This window comes from Acomys minous, assembly GCF_964271855.1.
Source record: "Acomys minous genome assembly, chromosome: 14".
NCBI classification, from domain to species: domain Eukaryota; kingdom Metazoa; phylum Chordata; class Mammalia; order Rodentia; family Muridae; genus Acomys; species Acomys minous.
The window spans coordinates 21588091-21611438 of NC_140496.1; the positions used below are offsets into that span (position 1 = coordinate 21588091).

General features: G+C 50.9%; 1 protein-coding gene across 1 annotated transcript in view; it reads right to left on the reverse strand.

Moving 5' to 3' along the window:
- The window catches only part of CDH3 (cadherin 3), a 56601-nt gene extending 39776 nt beyond the window's left edge, over positions 1-16825 (reverse strand). The window contains exons 1-2 of the mRNA XM_084757339.1: positions 16199-16825; positions 15870-15990 (exon numbers count right to left, since the gene is read on the reverse strand). Coding sequence (XP_084613465.1) covers positions 15870-15990; positions 16199-16246 — 169 coding nt within the window. The 5' untranslated portion in view covers positions 16247-16825. The remainder of the gene's footprint in view (positions 1-15869; positions 15991-16198) is intronic.
- Positions 16826-23348: the final 6523 nt, after the last annotated feature.

A 23348-nucleotide genomic window follows, 5' to 3' on the forward strand; every position in this document is an offset into this window, starting at 1 on the left:
ATCTCTGAGTTTGAGGCCAGCCTGTTCTGCAGAGTGAGTTCTATTTTTTTATGCGTATGAGTGTTTTGCCTGTATGTACAAGTGCGTGCAGTGCCTGCAGAGGCCAGAAGAGGGCGTGAGATACTCTGAAACTGCAGTTTCACAACTATAGTTTTGGTCACCTACGTGACTGCTCACAACTGAACAGGAGTCCTCTGTTCAGTGCTCAGAAACCCTGGACTGTCTCTTCAGTAGTCACCCGTTTCCATAGCTAGTTCTTTCTAAACCACAGAAAAAACACCTCCCAATCTGCAAAGGGGTTAACTGTGACTATGATTTACCTGATTTACAGGAGAAGCAGATGCCCAGTGCCTAGAGAAAATTGGTTCAGTCTGTCTCTGGAAAGGGCTGTTAGTGGGGTGTCTCTGGCTAGGGGGAGGAAGAGGGCAGAGGATAGGCATCTCACAGACACTCCGACTTTTCTAGGGAAACTTGCTGGGGCATCTGTAAGAACATGAGTCATTTTCTTAGCAAGTTAGGCGTCACAGGGAATCTGCTGAGCGGTTAAGCCCCGGGGGCAGGCAGATCATTACAACTTCCTCCCAAATGTTTCCTGGAACCAGTGGCTCTGAGCCACTGTCTCGGGGTAAAGCTGATCCGCCGGCCAGGTCTCACCATCACTCATGCTACTTTGACCTCACCTTCCTGAAAGAGAGAAGATGCTTGCTCCCGGCTGCGGCAGCTTTGCAAGGCCACGCATCTTAGCCAGCTCACGGGGGCATGAGTGGGCTTGTGTTGATGAGCACCAAGGAACACATGACATAATGGTCCAAACCTCAGGGCTGGAAAACAAAGGCCTAAACAGTTCTGATTCCCACACCTTCCTGAGGCCTCAGCCTGCTGTCACTGTTCACCGCCCCCCCCCCCAACACACACACACACAGGGATTCTGACAAGGGCAATGAACTGAGCAAGCCGTGCCTGCTGGACCCAGGGAAACGGACAGCTTCTAGCACAACCAAAAAGATTGGAGCCTAGGCGGCTGTGGTGGCGCAGGCTTTAAATCCCAGCGGAGGCAGGTGGATCGAGGCCAGCCTGGTCTACAAAGCGAATCCAGGACAGCCAAGGCTACACAGAAAAACCCTGTCTCGCAAAACACACACACACACACACACACACACACACACACACTAATTAAAGGCCAAGCGCTGCAGATGATAGTGGGGAGTCAGGAGCTGCTATCTGCGCTGCTGGGATGAGTGAGAACGGAAACTGGCAGGCGCCTATCAGTTACAAATCCATAAATCTGTTCTTTGACCCAGGTATGATGCCACATCCCAGATGTGGCAACCCCGCCCTCTCAAAACAACAACAACAACAACAACAACAAAATCAGACCTTGGAGGATCCTTAAGTCTGTTGTCTAAACAGGAGAAAAATGAAGGATTCAATAACCTTTCAATGGAATGCTTAATTAGGCTGTATTACAGGCACTCTAATGTCTAAATGACAGCCTCAAATACTATAAAAGAAGCCCCCCCCCCCAGGGAAAACAGTGCTCTACAAAGCAGAGGAAAGGTCACAAAGAGCCATTTATAGTACCCGTCCATCCAACAATTATACAATATTAATAGTTTCACACTGCACAAATAAGGAGGGATAGAGCCACGCCCTAGGACTAAGTAGGCCCCCTGGCTTTTGAACCCTAACCATCAGGTATCTTCCAAAGAAAGGAACACTGTGATGGCCGGTTGTGGTGACACACGCTTATATACACACCAACACCAAAGGCTGAGGCAAGAGAATAAAAAAAAGACAGCAGTGAAAAAAAATGAACAAAGGCTGGGGTGTGGTGTGCACTCGGGAGGCAGAGGCAGGTGGACCTCTGAGTTCCACGCCAGTCTGCTCTAGAGAGTGAGTTCCAGGACAGTCAGGGCTACACAGAGAAACCCTGTCTCAAAAAACCAAGTGTGGGGGGTGGGGAGGGAGGAGGAGAAGCCGGGCGGCGGCGGCGGCGGCGGCGGCGGCGGCGGCGGCGGCGGCGGCGGCGGCGGCGGCGGCGGCGGCGGCGGCGGCGGCGGCGGCGGCGGCGGCGGCGGCGGCGGCGGCGGCGGCGGCGGCGGCGGCGGCGGCGGCGGCGGCGGCGGCGGCGGCGGCGGCGGCGGCGGCGGCGGCGGCGGCGGCGGCGGCGGCGGCGGCGGCGGCGGCGGCGGCGGCGGCGGCGGCGGCGGCGGCGGCGGCGGCGGCGGCGGCGGCGGCGGCGGCGGCGGCGGCGGCGGCGGCGGCGGCGGCGGCGGCGGCGGCGGCGGCGGCGGCGGCGGCGGCGGCGGCGGCGGCGGCGGCGGCGGCGGCGGCGGCGGCGGCGGCGGCGGCGGCGGCGGCGGCGGCGGCGGCGGCGGCGGCGGCGGCGGCGGCGGCGGCGGCGGCGGCGGCGGCGGCGGCGGCGGCGGCGGCGGCGGCGGCGGCGGCGGCGGCGGCGGCGGCGGCGGCGGCGGCGGCGGCGGCGGCGGCGGCGGCGGCGGCGGCGGCGGCGGCGGCGGCGGCGGCGGCGGCGGCGGCGGCGGCGGCGGCGGCGGCGGCGGCGGCGGCGGCGGCGGCGGCGGCGGCGGCGGCGGCGGCGGCGGCGGCGGCGGCGGCGGCGGCGGCGGCGGCGGCGGCGGCGGCGGCGGCGGCGGCGGCGGCGGCGGCGGCGGCGGCGGCGGCGGCGGCGGCGGCGGCGGCGGCGGCGGCGGCGGCGGCGGCGGCGGCGGCGGCGGCGGCGGCGGCGGCGGCGGCGGCGGCGGCGGCGGCGGCGGCGGCGGCGGCGGCGGCGGCGGCGGCGGCGGCGGCGGCGGCGGCGGCGGCGGCGGCGGCGGCGGCGGCGGCGGCGGCGGCGGCGGCGGCGGCGGCGGCGGCGGCGGCGGCGGCGGCGGCGGCGGCGGCGGCGGCGGCGGCGGCGGCGGCGGCGGCGGCGGCGGCGGCGGCGGCGGCGGCGGCGGCGGCGGCGGCGGCGGCGGCGGCGGCGGCGGCGGCGGCGGCGGCGGCGGCGGCGGCAGTGCACGCCTTTAATCCCAGCACTCGGGAGGCAGAGGCAGGCGGATCGCTGTGAGTTTGAGGCCAGCCTGGTCTACAGAGTGAGTCCAGGACAGCCAGGGCTACACAGAGAGACCTTGTCTCGAGAAAAAAAAAAAAAAAAGATGAACAACACTGGAATTGAGCAGACTAATGAGGAGAAGTTGCAGGGCAGAAAAGCATGCTGGGAATATACCCCACTATGAAGTTAATCTCCAGGACACTTAGGGGTTCCGCTGCCACCGCTGCTGCTGCTGCTGTTTCTCCTCCTCCTCCTCCTCCTCCTCCTCCTCCTCCTCCTCCTCCTCCTTCAATTTAATTTTAATCTATGTGCATTGGTGTAAGGGTATCAGATCTTGGAGTTACAGACAATTGTGGGTGCTGGGAATTGAACCCGGGTCCTTTGTTAAGAACAGGCAGTGCTCTAAACCACTGAGCCATCTCTCCAGGCTCCAGGTGCTTCTTTTCCAGAGCTTCCACAGCGGGCAGGCTGGATGTTCCAGCACGAGGTGCTGAGGGTGTACCCTGATGCTGGCTTCTGGACCTCTGAGGGATCTGCATGGCAGTGATGCTGGAGATGGGGTGGAAGGCGTATGCTCCAGGTTGTAGCTCTATCAAGAAAGACAGTGAGCTCCTGCAGGATGTAAGACCTTGGAGGAATGAGGCAGGATGGCTAATTCATTTCTGCACGATTCACCCCAGACCTGATCTTGCACAAAAGCCTGATTCCCACACCTACCCAAGGCCTCAGACTGCTGTTGCTGCTTTCCCTGCACAGGGATTCTGCCTCTGCCTACCGAGTGCTGGGATTAAAGGCATGCGCCACCACACCGGGCAGAAAATTAAATATTAGAAGAAAACAAAAAAACAAAAACCCCAAACCCCACAAACCCGAAATGTCTTGTATTAAAGTCACTGCTAAGCTGTAGACAGTGGGGCTGTAAAACTCTACATGCCCTGAGCCATGCGTGTACTTCACATGTTATCATACGGAAACACGCATCTCAAATGGTGGGTGTTAGGGATTATCTGAGGCTTTCTGGATGCACCCTTTACATCAGTACAACTGTGCTCTGCAACGAGACTGTCTACCGCAGCGCTATCTGGGATTATGAAAGAATGTAAAAATCTCTTCCAAGGGAAAAACAAGACCAGAAGTGAGGGTTTGCTTTAAGAACGCAAACTAGCTTTTACTGAGCCAAAGACCTGCTAGCAGAAGTCTGGAGAAAAAAATTGAGGGGGAAGAAGAATACATTTTCTTTCTTGCTTTGTTTGACCCACACAGTCAAGCTCTGAGCTGCCCCAGGAAACGATGCCGGCACGCACACATTTGGCATACAACTTTAAACTGTCTTGATTTTTGGAGATTTTGGGTGCTTTTGAAACATTCATATTATTGAGTCATTAAAAAAAAAGTTTATTGTGAAAACTAATGATTTTTAAATAGTGTGGACGCCTTATCTGGGGCTCGCAGCAGAGCCTGGCCATAAAAAGTTCAGTTAGTCTGGACGAGGTTAAGACGCACACACAGCTCACTGCGTCATCTTTTGGCCGCTGTCTTTCCTAATAAGGCGACTCCTGATAGATTTCCGAAATCCAAACACTTTTTGTGCTAACTCCCTCCTACCACCACATCTGTAAAAGATAAAATCCAGAGGGCTGGCTCAAATAAATCATGTCCCGTCCACCACTGGAAGACTCCAGACTGGTTACCATCAAGACAGACATGCATTTCGTAGTCTGGAAAGATGCCTGCATCTCTCAGCTATCAAAGCAAGCTGTACAGTAACGTGTACGCATGACATAGTCCGGTTGTTCAAAATTCCTCTATGTGTGCTCATGTTCCTGTATACAGAAAAAGATCTGTAACAGGGCCATTGAGATAAGCCAGTGAATGCGCCTGCTGCCATGACTCAGGACCCAAGTTCAATCCCTGGTGCCCACACTGCAAAAAGATTTTGAAAACCTGACCCCAGAAATAAAGAAATGTTTTTTAAAAAGTAGAAAGGTCTACAAGATAAGAATATATTGGGGCTGGAGAGATGGCGCAGTGGTTAAGAGCACTCACTGCTGGGTTCAATTCCCAGCACCCACATGGCAGCTCACAACTGTCTGTAACTCCAAGATCTGACACCCTCACACCACTGTACATAGATTAAAATTAAAAAAAAAAAAAAAAAAAAAGAATACATTACACCACTAATGGTGCTTGCCCAAAGTGCGTAGAATCTGGGAAGAGAATTACCCTGTCTTTATGATTTGCTGCTACTGACAGGGAGTCAAGGCTGTTAAGCCCAAACTTAGTGTCTGCTGAGATTAGCATGACGGGGTGTGTGCGTGGGGTGGGGGGTCCACTTAACTGACTTTAGTTCCACTGCCTGTTTAAAACTGGGCGGTGTTACCTCCCTCAAACAATGTTTGAGACTTTATTGAGCTAGTTCGCATCAAGTGCTTAGAGCTACGCCTGTCATATAGAAAGTGTGGAGTGTTTTACTGTAAAAATGTTTGCATCTATAGGGAGCGTATGCACATGGCTTAATTAAAAATTTCGGGGGTTGGAGAGATGGTAGCAGTTAAGAGCACACACTGCTCTTCTGAAAGATCTGATTTGGTTTCCAGCACCTACATCAGGTGATTCAAACTGCCCATCACTCCAGCTCCACAGGACCTAAATGCTCTGGCCTCTGTGGGCACCTACAGTTTCATGCACATACCCACATAGAGACACAAAAACATACATATAATTATAAGTAAAATAACTCTTAAAAAAAAAAACCTCAATCGCTCAGCTCTATATAAACAGTATAAAATAACATATATGGGGGGGGGGCTGCATGATTAAAACATAAGACTCCCCAGAGAATTTTGATTATCAGCCAAACTTGCAAATTGTTGGCTCAGAGGCCAAAGGCAGGGATGAAACAGTGGGAGTACGGTTAAGTCCAAGTTGTGGAATGCAAGAAAGTTCTGGAATGGGATAAAGAACATAAAAGACAAGAGGGAAAATAAAAAAGAGTTGGGGAGTCCATTGGGAAACTGGCCTAAGGGACTCCACAGGGAGAGGGAAGGGTGTGGGCCTGGTGTCCTGTCCTGGCTTGTCTGTGAGCATCCCTGAGCAGCTATTTCCCCCATGCCTGAAGGTACAAGATAGGGCTTGCCCTGTGAGAGTAGCTCAGCTAGCAGCCAGGCTGAAAAGCAGGATGCCCAGGATAGGCCGAAGGGCACGGAACCCTTAGCAGACCCTCCCAACTGCCCCTCTAATGGTCTAAGCAGTCTTATCTCCTCAGAGGAACTTGCCTCAGGTAACAGTTTGGGGTGAGCATCAAGACCAAAAGTCCTCCTTTCCCTTAAGTGCACAAGTGTAAACCACACATCTGTCCCTTCTAACTAGTTTTTTTAAAAAAAGATGTATTTATTATTATGTATACAATGCTCTGCTTACACCTTCAGGCCAGAAGAGGACATCATACCACATTATAGATGGTTGTGAGCCACCATGTGGTTGCTGGGAATCGAACTCAGAACCTTTGGAAGAGAAGACAGTGCTCTTAAACTCTAAGCCGTCTCTCCAGCCCCCTTGTGACTAGTTTAACAAGAGTCTAAAGGAATCTGGGATGTGGGAAACAGGATCTTGCCAAACAAAGTGAGCCCAGAACAGCCAGGGCTACATCAGAAACCCTGCCTTTTTGCTGTTGTTTTTGTTTTTTGTTTTTCAAGACAGGGTTTCTCTGTTTTATCCCTGCCTATCCTGTAGACCAGACTGGCCTCGAACTTGCAGAGATCTGCCTGTCTGCCTGTGTCTCTGCCTCCCAAGTACTGCAATTAACAGCGTTTGTCACCACTGCCCAGAAAGAAACCGTCTTGAAAAACCAAAAAACCAAAATAAATAAATAAATAAATAAATAAAATCAGAGAATCTTTTTAGAAACACGTACATGCACCCTTAAACACGAAATTCTAGGGGATCAAAGACTACCACTGAGCTACTTAGACCTCCAGTTCTCTCAGACAGTCTATTTATGTATTTATCAAGACAAAGTCTTGCTATGTAGAGCAGGCGGCTCTGTCCCACAATCTTCCTGCCTCAAACTCGAGTACTACAATTACAGACATGCAGCATCATGCCTACCTTCCAGGCCCCCTCTGTTCTCCTGCCTCCACCTTCATGTGCCACAATGCCTGGTCCTTAAGCACAGGCCGGATGAGAAAACGTGTGATTACACCTCCTGAGTCTATAGCTCTCCACTCAAGCCCCTGAGGGCAAGAGGCCACAACCATCTCTCCTCATTGAATCTGGTTCCCTCACTAACTGGCTGTGCAGCTCTGAGCCTTCTTCTTGGACTGACAGCCAGTCAGTGACAAAGCAAAAGCCGCGAGTTTAAAGAACTGGTCGTACAGTTGGGTGTGGTGGGCACACGCCTTTAATGCCAGCACGCAGGGAGGCAAAGGCAGGTGGAGGATCTCTGAGTTCGAGGCCAGCCTGGTCTACAAAGCGAGTCCAGGATAGCCAGGGCTGTTACACACAGAGAAACCCTGCCTGGGGGGGGGGGGGCAGGAGGGAGGGAAAGCAGTTCACTGGGCTTGCTTTCCTAGGATAAGGAAGGTATTTCTGAGTAGTTTAGACCACTGACGTTGGTGCCCCAGGATCAGTTTGAAGGTTTGGAATTCGTTAGTGGAGGAGAAAAGTGGGGGCTGGGGTCCTTCAAGCTGTACTATACAAGGCCAAGGGTGGGACAAACTGCCAGTGGCCAGTGGCGGCATCTGCTAAGAATGTCCGCCTGAGCCCTCTCAAGCGTGGTATCTGCACCCCACCCCCCATCCTAAAGGACCCACCACTCCAGTGCCCGGTGATTAACAGAAGCCCTGCCTGGGAGGGAACAGGAATTCAAGGATCCTGAGTCAGAAGTTAACTATTTCCAATCTTTCCCTAGCTTCTCTGAGGCCAGAGGACTTTGCAATCGCTTTCCCACAACCACTTGGATGCCCATACTGGCAGTAATATATACTTAGCGGGGTTCAAAGCCTGATTCCACAACTTTCTAGTAGACGGTGTTGGCCAAGCTACAAAATAACTAATGTAGGCTTCCAGTCCAGCTAAATGGAGCTGATTCCACCAGCTCCACCGGGCTTTTTTTAAAAGGAGGATTAAAGGGGCTATTACATCGGATACAAAGTGTGATTCTGGAATGCAGGAAGCCCTTGAGAAGGGGCACTCAGAGCTTTGTGAATCAGTGGACAGAGGTACACGCCACCAAGCCTGACACACCAAGTTCGATCCCTGGATCCCACACTAACTCTTAGACAAGAACAAACCCTCCCAAGTTGCCCTCTGACCTTCACTCAGTTGCCCATGCACACACATGAACACCCAATAAGTAAACAAAACGTAATAAAAATAAAAGATGCGGCATTTAGGCTGATGGGTTTTGAACCTTTTCTTGCCGGTTCCTCTGCCCTAATCAACGAAATGTGGGATAAACGCAAGAAATGTCTTCTGGTCCGAGGAAAGCAAGGTGGAGGGGGCGGGGCTGGGAGCAGAGAAGCGGGTGCCGAGGAGGTGGGGTGTTTCAGCATCTTGCCTCAGAGGAAGAGTTCAGTGAGGGGCTGACAGTGCCTAAGCATCTCGCCAGCCTTTCCCTAACATCCGCGCTGCCTTTGCCGAGGGTTCAGACAGTCCGAAACACCTCTCGCTTCTTCTCCCTGCCTTACACTCTATGGTCCAGTCACATGAGAAGTATTCAGAGGTTTGGAGAGATGGCTCAGTGGTTAAGAGCACTGGCTGCTCTTCCAAAGGACCCGGGTTCCATTCCCAGCACCCACACGGCAGCCCACAACTGTCTGTGATTCCCACTCCTGGGGACCTAACACCCTCACACGACAGACATGTGGGCAGAACACCAATGTACGTACATAAAAAGAAAAATAAATAAATACTAAAAGAAAAAAATGTAGTTAAAGTTCTGGAACCTATGCCATTCACCTGCAGGAACATCCCCTGCCATCTCTCACGCCCAACACTCCAGCCTAGTTCCTTCCTAACCTCGAGCTAAGACATCACTTCCTATGGGTCCCTTCCTAGTGACTCTACAGTATTCCTTTCTAATCTCAACCTCAAGTCCTACCCCACCCCAATACTTATCTTGCCTGTCTCTCTACTTTTCAAAGTGGCCTTCAAAGTGGCTCAACTCCCCCCCTCCACCAAGACAGGAGTCTCTCTTGGCTGTCCTGAACTTGCTTTGTGTAGACCAGGCTGGCCTAGAACTCAGAGATCCACCTGCCTCTGCCTCTGCCTCTTTGAGCGCTAGTAGTACAGGTGTGTGCCACTGCACCCCACTGGCTTCGGGGTCTTCTTGTTCATTTGTTCACTAATGTATCCCCAGCATCTGAAGCGGTACCTGGAACGCGTCTGTAATCCCAACACTCAGGAGGCTGAGAAAAGAGAAGCATGTCTCGGAGGCTAGCCTCGACCACACTGTGAGAGCCTCTCTCAAGTGGGGTGGGGTGTAGGGTGTGGTAGGTGTTGAACTGAGGGTTAGCCATTATACTTGCCTGGTGAGTGACCTGTGCTTTTCTAACTGGGAGCTCACAAGAATCTACGGGCCTTGCTTACCTCTGAATACCTCGCACCAATTACACGCCCAGGCATTTGTGGGCTAAATCACCATTTCAACTTGGTTTTAGATCTCAGACACTTAACTGCTTCTGTTGTGTGTGATCTGACCATGGGCAAAATGAGAAAGCTGCTGCCTTCCCCTTGAACTGGTCAGGATAAAAATCCCTGCCTAGAAAGCCACGTGGCCGCTGTCAGGCTTTGTGGTGGTTTGAATGGGAGCGGCTCCCACAGGATCGCATTTGAATTTCTGGATCCCAGTTGGTGGAACTGTTTAGGAAGGTTTAGAGGGTGTGGCCTTGCTGAAGTGGTGTCGTTGGGGATGGGCTTTGAGGTTTCAAAAGCCCACACCAGGTCCAGTCTCTCTCTCTCTGCCTCCTGTTTGTGTAAACTTTCAACTACTGTTCCAGCACCATGCCAGCCGCTGCCGGCCCTCACACTCCCTGCCACAGTGGTCACCAACTAACCCTCTGGGACTGCAAGCAAGACTCTAATTAAAGGCTTTCTTTCTTTCTTTTCAATACAGGGTTTATCTGTATAGCCTTGGCTGTCCTGGACTCACTTTGTAGACCAGGCTGGCCTCTAACTCACAGCAATCCGCCTGCCTCTGCCTCCTGAGTGCTGGGATTAAAGCTGTGCACCACCACTGCCCGGCTTAAATGCTTTCTTTTAGAAGCTGCCTTGTTCATGGTGTCTCTTTACAGCAGCAGCAGAACAGTGACTAAAGACAGTCTTCCTTCCTACTTTGGGGGAAAAGGAGCAACCTTTAGCTTAGCAGCAAACAACAGGAAGTGAGTTTCTTCCAAGGAAAAACCAAACACATCCTTAAAAACCTGCCGTCTCCTCACCAGTAGGCCAGATGAGGAACCAGTCTAGGTGGGAAGAGCACCCAGATGAGGTCAGCTACTGTAGTGCAGAGAACTGCTGTCAGCCTGAACCAATCCCACACAGTACTAGGATGCACATGTGAGCCAGGTCACTGACCTAGGTGACAAGGGCCTTAACGGGCTGCCATCTTGCCTGCCCTCAACATATATTATTCTTCAACATCAAGTGTCTGAACAGAAGCTTCACTGATCTTGGCAGGAGAGGTTTTCTCCCATTTCTATCTCACCGTCCTCCAAACATTCTTTTTTTTTTTTTTTTTCAAGACAGGGTCTCTCTGTGTTGCCTTGGCTGTCCTGGCCTCTTTGTAGACCAGGCTGGACTTGAACTCACAGCGATCCGACAGCCTCTGCCTCCCGAGTGCTGGGATTAAAGGCATGCACCCGGCTCACCAAACATTCTTTAAAAATTGTAGCTTCTGGCCCTAGTCACTCACTGCCCAATACGAGATACTTTCCTCATGCAGTATGGAGGTGAGAACACCTGTGAGTAACCTAGGAACGGAGTGCTATGAGAGGAGGTGACTAGAGGTTTGAGACCAGCTCCCCTGACACTGTGGATGGTTGATAACAGGGCAGAGTCTTCAGCAACCAGCCCTCCCCTCTGTTGAGTGAGGAAAGCAGCTGGCTGGGCTCCAAAGCCCAGCTCCCTACCTTTCATTCCTCTGAGGCAGATTTATGGGGCACTACAGAATCCCTTGGGGGCTATGGAGGCAGCCAACCAGGATTTACATCCTGGACTTACTGCTGACTGCCCAGCGAGTCCATTTTACATCTAAGGAGAAGGTACTAGCACCTGCTGTGGGAAGTGGCCATAGCATTAAAATATAGTTCACACCAGTCTGTAAGCTTTCAAAGGCAGGGGCTCTGTTTGGTTCACTGCTTTAGACACAGTTCTTAAACAGACCCTGAGACACACAGGTAGCAATTACACATTTTCTGAAAGAATGAAGCAACTCCAAACTAAAGGGTGGTTTTATACCAAAAGCTAAGCTAAACGCAGCCACTTTGAAACCAAGTCAGGCTCAGTCAAGCTCACTAGTGAACTCCAAAGCTTCCTATGACTAGCTTTTAATTTTGCCCAACGGCTTCCTCAGAGTTGGCTGAGCAGCTGAGGGGGTTGTTGGGTCACAGTTAAATCCTTGAGTGTCTTTGACCAATGTCACAAAGCCAATTACTCATCAAGGATGGGTGAAGTGGCCGTGGTCTGTCACTTCTGATCACTGCACTCACACCTCACAAATTCCTACCTCTCATTTCTTCAACTCTGCTCTCAGATCACACTTGAAGGACCAAGAATAGGGGACCAAGTCTGCTCTCTGTCCTTCCAAACTGACTTCACTAGTAAAGCTCCTAATACTAGGACCCTTAGAGACTATCTTCTTGTGGAGAAATGTGTTTGGAAAATCCTACAATAAAAACATCTGGCCAGGTGGTAGTGCTGCACATCTTTACATGTAGGCAAAATACTGTATGTATAAATAAATAAATATTGTATGTGTATATATATGTATGTATATATGTATATATGTGTGTGTATGTATATGTATGTACACACACACACATAAATATAAAACAAGCTGGGCATGGTGGCACACACCTATAATCCCAGCACTCAGGAGGCAGAGACAGGCAGATCTCTGTGAGTTTGAGGCCAGTCTGGTCTAAACAGTGAATTTTAGGCCATCCAGGGCTATACAGTGAGACCCTGTCTCAAACAAACAAAGACTAAGTGCCCGTGGGAGTAAGGCCTGTGACTGCTGGCTGTGAGATTCAAGACTCAGCACTCTGATTCTTTCGTCCACACAACATGGGAGTCAAAAATTCTGCTCAACTCCTAGCTGTGGTAAAATCGTAGCCAATGGAGTTTCTTCTGTGAAATGAGTTGACCAGCTGGGTATGGGAGGCATAGGCAGAGGCAGCAGATCTCTTGTGAGTCCAAGGCCAGCCTAACCTACATAGTTACAGGGCTAGCCAGGGCCACATAATGAGACCATATGGGTTTTTTTTCCCCCCTTCGAGACAGGGTTTCTTTGTGTAACATCCCTGGCTGTCCGAGACTCCCTTTGTAGACCAGGCTGGCCTCGAACTCACAGAGATCCACCTGCCTTTGCCTCCCAAGTGCTGGGATTAAAGGCGTGCACAACCACCACCCGGCTGAGACCGTATCTTTAACGGAGGGGGTGAGGTAAAATACGGGCTGACCTTCACAAGGGAGTCTTGATTTCTTCCAATGGGTTTACTAGGCCTTGGGCGGGTACCAGGAAGTAAAAGTTCTGTCAGGGAGCCTCAACAGGGAGCTGTTGAGCAAATGGAAACCAGAAAGCCGAGTCTCTGATTCTCCATCTTTAAAACTTCGGGCAGGGTTTCTTAAGTTCCAACTCCAAGATTAAAACCTCAAAGTGTTTAATATTCACCTTTCCTGCTTCAAGGGACTGTTAGGAGGGTAGAGCAAGCTCAGAGTTGTAGAAGGGCTTTGAAGAGGAAGGCACACACACAAACAAAGCATTAATTATCCCGGATCATTTCTTTGAGCTCAACTTCACAGCCGCTTGTAATATTCATAACCCAGGGGCAAGGAGAGAGGATTGTAATGTGGGAAGTGTTGTTTGTTTGGGCAAAGCTGGAGGGTTTGCATGTGCCCGCAGGATAATCCTTTCCACCTCGTCAGATAAAGGGACATTGATGTTTTAAAAATGAGGAGCTAGGATGAGGGTAGTGAAGAGGACAATTAGTAGCAGTTGAGGAAATATATTGCACTTTTTTGGGGGGCCATTTTTAGGGGAGTTTCATTTATTTAAAAATCTAAAATTTGGGGCTGGAGAGATGGCTCAGTGGTTAAGAGCACTGACGGTTCTTCCAGAAGTCCTGAGTTCAATTCCCAGAAACCACATGGTGGCTCACAACCATCTATAATGTGATCTGATGCCCTCTTCTGGACTGCAGGTGTACATGCAGGCAGAACATTGTATACATAAAAATTTTTAAAAATCTAAAATTTAGTTTTACAATGCTAAGTATCAAACTCAAGGCCTCGTTCTGTCACTGACCTATACCCACAGCTGTATTTATTATTTTTAAGAGATAGACTCAAAAAAAAAAAAAAAAGGGATGGACTCCTGGGCTGGAGAGATGGCTCTGTGGTTAGGTGCACCAATTGCTCTTGTCAAAGACTTGGGTTCAGTTCCCACCACTTATATCAGGTGGCTTACAACCTCTGTACCTTCAGTTCCAGAGAACTGGCGCCATCTTCTGGCCTCTGTGGGCACACATGTAGTACATGCACGCACGCACGCACGCACGCACGCACGCACGCACGCACGCACAAACAAAACCTCTATGTTGGCCCTGAATTCCTGGGGCCCAGGGATCCTGTCTCAGCCTCTGGCATAGCCGGAACTATCAGCATGGAGAGTCTCAATTTACTAGCACCAACTGGACCCAGAAATTTGCTTTTATTTAAGACCAAAGTGACATCCCATTTCCAGGGAAGCCTGCCCCCAAGAATCAGCAGTGTTTGCAGGGAAAAAAAAAATCAAGGTGTGTCAAGTACATTAACCCACTCTTTTTTTTTTTTAAAACCAGGTGCATTCTTGGCACAAAGCTACCACTTTCACAACCATAAACCAGACATCCAAGAAGGCAGAATTTTCTTGGGGGGTGGGGGGGGGGGCGCGGGGATAAGTGACATCACCAGGAAGCGCTGGCCAACTCAACCATGAAATCAAAACCCAGATCAGCACTTCCCCACACCAACCTCAAGCCAAGTGAAGTGACAGCTAATCTGATATTTGTTGCTTCAGTAAGAAAGATAAGACACTCACAGCAAAAAGCCATACCTGCTCCCAGAATACAGCAGAGAATGGGACAACAATGGGGGTGGGGGTAGGGGTGGGGGTGGGGGTAGGGGTGGGGGTGGGGGTGGGGGTGGGGATGGGGAGGTGGATTTGGCAGAGATCTGGTTAGCCACAGAGCTTCCTCAGGGAGCCGGAATTGGATTTGGGGCCCTGCCCACGTTAACATTTTTACAGGTTGGCTCAGTTGCAGTTTGTTAGCCAGCCAGTAATAAACCCATGTGCAAGAATTTAAAGTTTATGAGGCATGGCCTCTTAATGCCTGGGCTCCGGCTCCCTCCAGCCAAGCCTTTACAGAACCTAGCCTAGCCTGGGTGTTAATTGTTTTGTCAATCTGCAGAGTTATTTGAGAAAAGTTTTTCCCCCTTAAGGCTTTCTACAGACTCAAGGGCTTCACTTTTCTTTTGGAGAAACAAAGAAAGGCCATTCTGCCTCAGCTTTGACACCCCCATATTTGAGCTGTGGACATGTGCACCTAGGGTCAGAAATAGTTGATAGAAGCAACTAGAAAATGCTAGGTGGCAAATGTTTTGGAGGTCGTTTAAACTACCAGTCCCCTTCCCCCAAAATGCGCGCAAAAGTTCTCTGGAGCTTTACTTGGGCTTAATCTACAGAGAAAAACCTCATTGTCCTCTCTAGTCAAGGCCCCACCCCTCCCCAGCTGGCAGATGCCCGGGTCTCATGATACACTGGTTCTCAGCACCAAAATGACCCTCCACTTTCAAGTGTTTGAACTTGAGTGGAGAAAATCCCAACAGAAAGATCAAAATGAGCTTTGATCGTTCATTCACTCGCAGGCTTGGGGCACAGATGCCCCCCTCTCCCGGGCCCCCAATTCCGACTCAAGTGATCTAACATCCTAGTACCAAGATGCTTGGAGTTGAGGTACCTAGGGTCCCCCGTGCGTGATGGCCTCCGCCCAGGTGTGCCAGGCCATTAGCAGGCAAGCAGCAGGGGCGCAGGCCCTCCGGGAAGGGCAGGGTTAAGAGTACATTCCAGCTGCCCGGGAAGAAGGGGGGCGGGGAGGGCAGCCTAGAGAAGAGAAACAGACCCGGTCTGTCGGAGACACAAAGCACGGTTCACAAAGGGGGCCCGAAAGGGGTGAAGGGGGCTGCTCGGGGCACGGTTCATCCCCACACCTGCGCGGGGGTTGCGGGAGGAATGTGCATTGCGCATTCCTCGGCTGTGGCCGGGCTGGAGAGTTTTCCACGTCGGGGCTGGGTGAGGGGCTAAGCCTCGAGGCACTAAGAGCTCAAGACAAGCAGCAGCTGCGGGGCAAGCAGAAGCTGGACGTTAGTAGGCGCGCGTTGCGCTGCCTTCTCAAGTCCTTCCCAGCCCTAGAGGCACTTTCAGCACTTCCTCAGGATGTATAGTGGCTCCAGAAGTCCCCAGCTCTGGTATCGACAACCCTCCGAAGCTCCACAGTAAAGTGGACCACGTGTGGTCTTCCGCACGGTGGTTCCATCCAGGCTGGCTCTGGGAGGGTCTTACCTTTCCCCAGCGCTTTGCTGGGCTGCAGATCAGTTCCTTCCAGTTCCAAGGTCACTTTAGCCTCCCCGATGCCCGCTTGGTAGGGCTCGGAGGCCACGCTCGGTAGCCAGCAAACCTGCGTCTGAGGGGAGAAGGGTTAAGAGGGAGGCTGAGTCACAGGCGTGCCCGATTCCGCACACCCATCCTTGGGAGTCCTCGGTGGGCCTCCGGGAAAACCTTGGCTCCAAGGAGCACAGCCTTAAGATTCCCTCCGACGCCCGCAGCCTGAGGACCCCGCCCGCCCTCTAGGGAGCAATCCCGATTAGGACCATGGCAAAAAACTGTAGTACCTGGAGCAAGAGGAGCAGGGAGGCGAGAGGCCCATTGAGGAGCCCCATGACTAGAGGAAAGTGAACAAGCTGCCGCGACGGTATGACTGCACTCTGCTAAGCTCCCGGTGCAGTTTTGAGCACTCGGACTCGCTGGAGCCCGCGGGAGGAGGCCAGGTGCGCTCAGGTGGTTGCTGATTGGTCTAACGTCATAAGTCCCGCCTCCCCGCAGGTGGGGCCGAGGCCAGTCCGCAGAAGGCACCCGCGAAACCCCTGCTGTTCCTCCCTGGTACCCTCCTGAGTCCTCTCTGCTTCTCTCAAACTACTCCTGAAAGATACCCCGTGGCTGCGGTGGAAAATAATAAAACAAAACCGCCAATCACTCCACCTCAGCCTCTGTAGCACGGGAAGACAAATATTCCACTGCTGGCAGCTACAACGGAAAAAAAGTGGAGACGCATCTGAAACACACACACACACACACACACACACACACACACACACACACACACACACACACACACACACACACACACACACACACACACACACACACACACACACACACACACACACACACACACACACACACACACACACACACACACACACACACACACACACACACACACACACACACACACACACACGGGCTCCCCATTCGTGCTGCCAGAGGCGCAGTGTTCAAAGATGTGATGGAGGCAGGGCGTGTCTTTCACAGCAACTACAGCAGGGTCTGCCCACTTCCACTTTCTCCACCTCCCACTCGAGTCCGCTGGGAGCACTAGGGCTTTGAAACTGGTATCTTGGTCTCAAAGGACCGCAGTACACGATGACGTTTGAGACAACAGTTACTTCCTTTTGCAGCTAAACAAATGGACGGAGGCTTATAGAGAAAGCCCCAGAGTTTGGAGCCCTAGTAACTTCAAAGAGCTTGAGGTAGCGAGCCTATATCAATTATTAGCCCCATTACTTCCGGAACCCCCAACACAAATGCATTCTTTACCCAAATATAAACGCTTCCTCAATTTTATGTTAAAAGCAAACAACAGAAACTTTTTATCTTATTTATTATTATTACATGTATGTATGGACCCGTTGCACACATGTCAGGTTAGAGGACAACTTTGAAGAGTTGGTTCTGTTTCCACCTTTAAACGGGTTCTGGGGATTGAACTCAGGTCGTTCGAATTGTGCTTTCCTGCTAGGCCATCTCCTTTGCCCGTCTTTTTTTAAGGCAGGGTCTCACACTATATAGTCTCAGGCTAGCCTTGAATGCTTCACGAACCCGTCCCAGTCACCTAACTGCTGGGTTTAAAGCCATGACCAGCTTAATAATGATTTTTTAAAAAATCTAATGTATCTTAGGTTGGCCTTAAAACTTTTTTTGTTTGTTTGTTTTTTGGTTTTTCAAGACAGGGTTTCTCTGTGTAGCCTTGGCTATCCTGGACTCGATTTGTAGACTAGGCTGGCCTTGAACTCACAGCAATCCGCCTGCCTCTGCTTCCGAGTACTGGGGTTAAAGGCCTGTGCCACCATACCCGGCTAGCCTTAAACTCAATATGCAGCTGGGGATGGCTTTGAAGTTCTGATTCCCCTGCATCTGCCTTCCAGGTACTAAGATTACAGGCTGTATCCCCAAGCCTGGATTAGGTGGTTAATGGGAATTGAACCCTGGGCTTCATGCACACTATACAGTCTATCAGCTGAGCTTTTATTGGCCTGAGATACTGTACATCACCTAAAAACTACCTGCTATGTGATGCTTGCCCCTTGGAAGATGGCTCTCCTGCTGAGCTGGAGCTTGATCCTCTGTTTCTCTTTCAGCTATAGATGGCTGTCCTCCTTGAGGCACATAGGGGGTGCACAGTTTCCTGGGCAGGCATAGGCTTCAACTGCCCCACTCCATGTGCCCTTTCCCTATTTAGGTACGCGCGCGTGCACACACACACACACACACACACACACACCACCACCACCACCACCACCACCACCATGCTAGAGATTGAACTAAAGGCCTTGCACAAGCCAGGCAAGGGCTCTGCAGCTGATGCCCATATTCTCTGCACTCTCCCCCATCTTCCACTGCTCCCCAGAGATGATGTCTCTTCTTTCCCTGCCTTCTCCTCCATCTAGCTCAGCTTTAAAGGACAGGGTTTTGTTTGGAGGTTTTTGGTGGTTTTTTTTGGCCTTCAAATATTCACCTGAATCTACCCGTCCTTCCTACCGCAAGTCTCTGGCTGAGCAGTAAAACTTGTGACGCAATCAGGCAAGCATTGGCTCTACCCTGCTGGATGGGTCCCACCTCTTACTGGGATGGAACCCTCACCTATCCATTTATCACTGCAACTATTTTTGACACCTACCGTCTAAGGTACAGTACTAGAGCCAGGAGTGGGGGTATATGCCTTTAATCCCAACACCGGATGTGGAGGCAAGATGATTACTGTAAGTTCAAGGACAGCCAGCACTACATAGTGAGCCTTTGTTGTTTGTTTGTTTGTGTACAGAGTGGGTAGAATAAAGAAAACGTCTCAGTGGGCAATGTGCTTTGGGAAAATCCCACGTTCAAATCCTCAGAACCCATGTCATGTGGAAAGCAGTGGCCTATCTTTAATGAGATCTATCTCCTATGGAGAGAGGGGAGGAGGGCAGGAAACTTGAAGGAACCTAGCAGGCCAGCTAGCCTGGCTTATACAGTGTCAAACAACAGAGACCCAGTCTCAAACAAGGTGAAAGACAGGACTGACTCAGAGATTGTCCTCTGGCCATGCATGTGGCCTTTACTCATACTCACACATCACACACACACACACACACACACACACACACACACACACACACAGTACAAGGCTGTGTTAGAATTAAATGAATATGTGTACATGAGGATTAAAAATGCTGAACTCAGGAGCTGGCACTGAGCAAGGGCCCAGTGTTGTCGGCAGTAGGGCTCTCGGATGCGGCTCATTTCGCTTTCTCTGCCTCGCCAACCAGAGAGCTGGCTAGCACTCCCAGTTCGACAGCTAAGAGAATGAGGTGTCTGAATCCTTCAATTTCACGGCTGCGGGTAGCCGGCATCTGCCATCTCTGGAGTCTTGTGTGAGGCGCGCAATCCTAGCAGCTGTGGTGGTAGGTGGCTACTTTCAGGAAAAGCCCAAGGCAGGCTAGTGGCCCAGCTCTCCTTCTGGGAATGCTTGGCATGTCCTAGGTGCCCGCCTGAGTTTCTCAATGTCTCTGGCCCAGAGGGAACAGGGTGGCCCGACCTATCCTCGCTCCCAAAGTTCCTCCAGAGCCGGCCCGGAGCCAGACGAAGCCATTAGGCGGACAGTTAAACACAAACGAGCCTCGGGATACAGGCCCTAATTAAGTAAACACTCCGCTGGAGAGCTGTGGAGCGCGCTCATTTCCGCCTCCTTCGCCGGCACTCAGCATTCCAGCGGGGGGCCGCGAGCGAGCGAGCGAGTGGAGCAAACCATACTCAGCTCTTCTGCAAGCCTGGATCGCGACGCTGCCTTCTGCGCAGCTTCCCCAACTGGTCATTCATCTAGTCATTCGTTTAACTAATGAATTTCAGTCTTAAGTTTCAGCTAAATTTCCTGATAGTCTGACAATGCATGGGCTATATAGCAAGCTCTTGTCTCGGAAAAACAAAACAAAACATGCCCAGAATTTGCTTCCTCCACCCACAGCCGATGATTACTTGCTGTGGGTGACAGCTCCGCATCCTTCCTTCCAGATAGACAAATCGTAAGATGTAATTGCACCACAGCGCTCTCCTCTATGGGACTAGGTCTGTGCTCTCACCACCCCCTCCTACCCTTCTTTTTCCTGCTTCTCCCCAGTTGGTTGCTAGCTCCTCCAAGAAGGGGGGCGGGGAGCCCTTCTTGTGTGTAGTGTTGGGAATATGAATCCTATCTCAAGATTGGGTTCTTGGAATCCTGTCATGCTCAGAACAAGCCTGAGACTGGAGGAAGACCAAGAGCTTCTGTTGGGAGACATTTCTGAGGCCTGCCATGGTGTGACGCGGAGGCTGCGGTTGTATGCTCCACCTCAGAGGAAGTGTGTGGCGGATGGACGGAGGACAGGACTCTGTCACAAAGGGAAGGTTCGGAGTCGGGCTCCTTATAGTAGAAGGCTTGCTAAGGTCGGACTCTGGGCTTCTGGAACCCTCACATCTATGTTAGTCAGTTTTCTGTCACTGCAAGGAAATACCCAAGACTTAGAAAGTTAGCAAGAGGAGGGTTTGTTTGGGGCTGTCTGTTTTGGAGGTTCCAGGCTACAACTGAGAGACCCCCAAAGTTTTGGGCCTGTGATATGGCAGCTTATCATGGCAGAGGTATAAAGAAAGACAAACCCCACTTACCTCATGGCCAGGAAACAAAGAACAGGAGAGGAAGGGGCCTTGAGATTCAGCACTTGTCTCTAATGGGATGAGGAGACATATTTCTTCAGTGGTGTAGCCACGGGGACGTTCTAGCAAATAAACTGCCACTCAAGTTAGTGCAAACACCACCACCTGCACTCACAAACACACTGAACACTGGGTGGATTAGGCAGGAAGAAGGGAATTAGTGGGAGGAAGGAATCAAATGGATTGGGGATGGGGGCGCAAGTGTAATCAATATACATTGCATATATGCATAAGATTGTCCAAGAGTTAACTTTAGGAAACCAAAGTCAAAGGGGGTGGTGAGATGGCTCAGCAGTTAAGAGCTCTTGCAGAGACCCAGGTTCAGTTCTGAGCACCCACATGGTAGAGCATAGCCATTTGTAACTTCAGTTTTAGAAGAGTAAATGGCCTCTTTTGGCCTCCTCAGGCACTAGGAACACAAGTGGTATGCATACACACATGCAGACAAACATACACATAAAATTTGAAAATGTAAAAGCCAAAATTAATTTGGGGCTAGAGAGATGGATCTGGGTTTGTTCCCAGCACTCACATGGCTGCTTATGGCCATCCTTAACTCCAGTTCCAGGGAACCTGGAGCTCACTTCCGGCTTCTCCGAGCACCAGGAATGCACGAGATGTACATGCAGACAAAATACTCAAACACATAAAATAAAATTTTTAAAAAATTTCAAATTTGTTGCATTAACACATCAAATACGAAATAAGAAAACATGAGAATGTGTATATATGTGAGTTTTTTTTTTTGAAAGAGTATTTCACTGTGTAGTCTTTGTTGTCCTGGAACTGACTTTGTAGACCAGCTGGCCTTGAGCTCACAGAGAGCTGCCTGTCACTGCTTCCTGAGTGTTTGGGTTAAAGGAAAGTACACCACTGCACCTAACCCCAGGCCCTAACTCTTTAAACACTCAATCGTTTCCCATTAGTGGATCTTGGAGACCAACCCTTCGGAGATCTTTTTGTGTGTGTGTGTGGGGGGGCAGGGGAGAAGTGCTGAGGATAAAACTCAGGGCTTTCGGTGTGCCAGGCGCTGCCCCACTGAGCTGTTTTCTCAGCCCCCTTTGGGAGACAAAGATCCAAACTTTAGTACTATTTCCAACAGAGCAAGCCTGTTGGACATCCTCCAGGCACACGGGGCTGTGGAACTCCTTCGTTCTTTTTTCCTTTCCAGAGAATGGCCCCTTCCTAGTGTTTCTTGATTGCATTTTGTATTTAAACATTTGCCATTTAACTGTGCTGTAAAAATCTCTAGTGTCGCTGCTTTCTTCTAAGTGTCCTTTGCTTTATTCTCTACTATCTTTCCCCCTCTTTCCTCCCACCTCAAACGCTCCTTAGGGACGGAGGCTAAGCCTGTCCCCCACAGCACCCACACAGGGAAGTGTCTGTAGCATTAAAGGTAAGGTCCACAGACCTGAGATTGCTGTGTGTGTGTGTGTGTGTGTGTGTGTGTGTGTGTGTGTTCCCAGTGTGATAGTGCATGTTATACTGGGCAGGTGCAAAACACAAATGCATACAGATGGAGGCTTGGGTTTTTGTTTGTTTGTTGTTTTTTCATTTAGGAGTCTTCTATGACTTTTCTACCTCTACAATCTTCCTCAGCAAAAACCAACCGCATCCTGCCTGCAGCCTGGGCTGAGCCATTTTTGAGCCCCTGCCTCATGGCACTTTCACACTGGGCTCCACATGTTTTCCCGGACACTAAGAGAGATCTGCCCAAGCTCTTCCCTCAGCCGGGGATTGCTGTTCCAAGATACCTTGGGATCCTTCCCATGCCTGGAAGGTCTCTGTTCAAATGTGACTCAAGCAGCCTCTCCCTGATGACTCTGCACACTTCCTTTTGCCTTTTTTGTTTTGTTTTGAAATAGGGTTTCTCTGTGTTAGCCTTGGCTGTCTGGACTCACTTTGCAGACCAGGCTGGCCTCAAACTCACAGAGATCCACTTGCCTCTGCCTCCTGAGTGCTGGGATTAAAGGTGTGCGCCACTACACCCAGCTGGGTGCTCCCTTTTCAATCTTTAAAACTACATTTGTGGGGGAGTGGCATGTGCATTGGCTCACATGTGTGCATTGGAGGACAGCTGCAGGAACTGGTTCTTCCACCCTGTGGGTCTCAGGACAGAACACATCCTTGAGGTTGGTGGCAAGTGTCTATTTTACCCTGAGCCATCTCGCTGGCCTCTGTTTTGCCTATTTCAGAGTACTTATGAGACTGTGATTTATTAGTACCTATATAATTTTGTTGTTGTTGTTATTCAGCAGGATATGGTGGCACATGTCTTTAATCCCAGCACTCAGATAAAACAAATGTCTGTGGGTTTGAGGCCAACTTAGTTTGTATAGTGAGTTTCAGAGCCAGAGAGAGACCCTGTCAAAAACATTAATAATAATAATAATAATAATAATAATAATAATAATAATAACAACAACAATAATAATAATTTTGCTTTTGTTTGGTGAGGTAACACACCATGATTGAGATCCAGAACTCAGAACCGTGTTATCTGGCTTAAATCTTGAATTTAGCTCAACTCAGCCATGAGACTCTAAGTAACTTAGTTCGTGTAGATTAAATGTCATTTGTATAAAGGATGTTTGTAAAGCAGTGTACATCATCAAACCTAGAAGATCTAACCCAGCAGTGGCGATGCACACCTTTAATCTCAGCACTCAGGAGGCAGAGAGGGTCTCTATAAGTTCAAGGCCAGCCTGGTCTACAAAGCAGTCCAGGACAGCTAGGGCTACACAGAGAAACCTTGTCTTG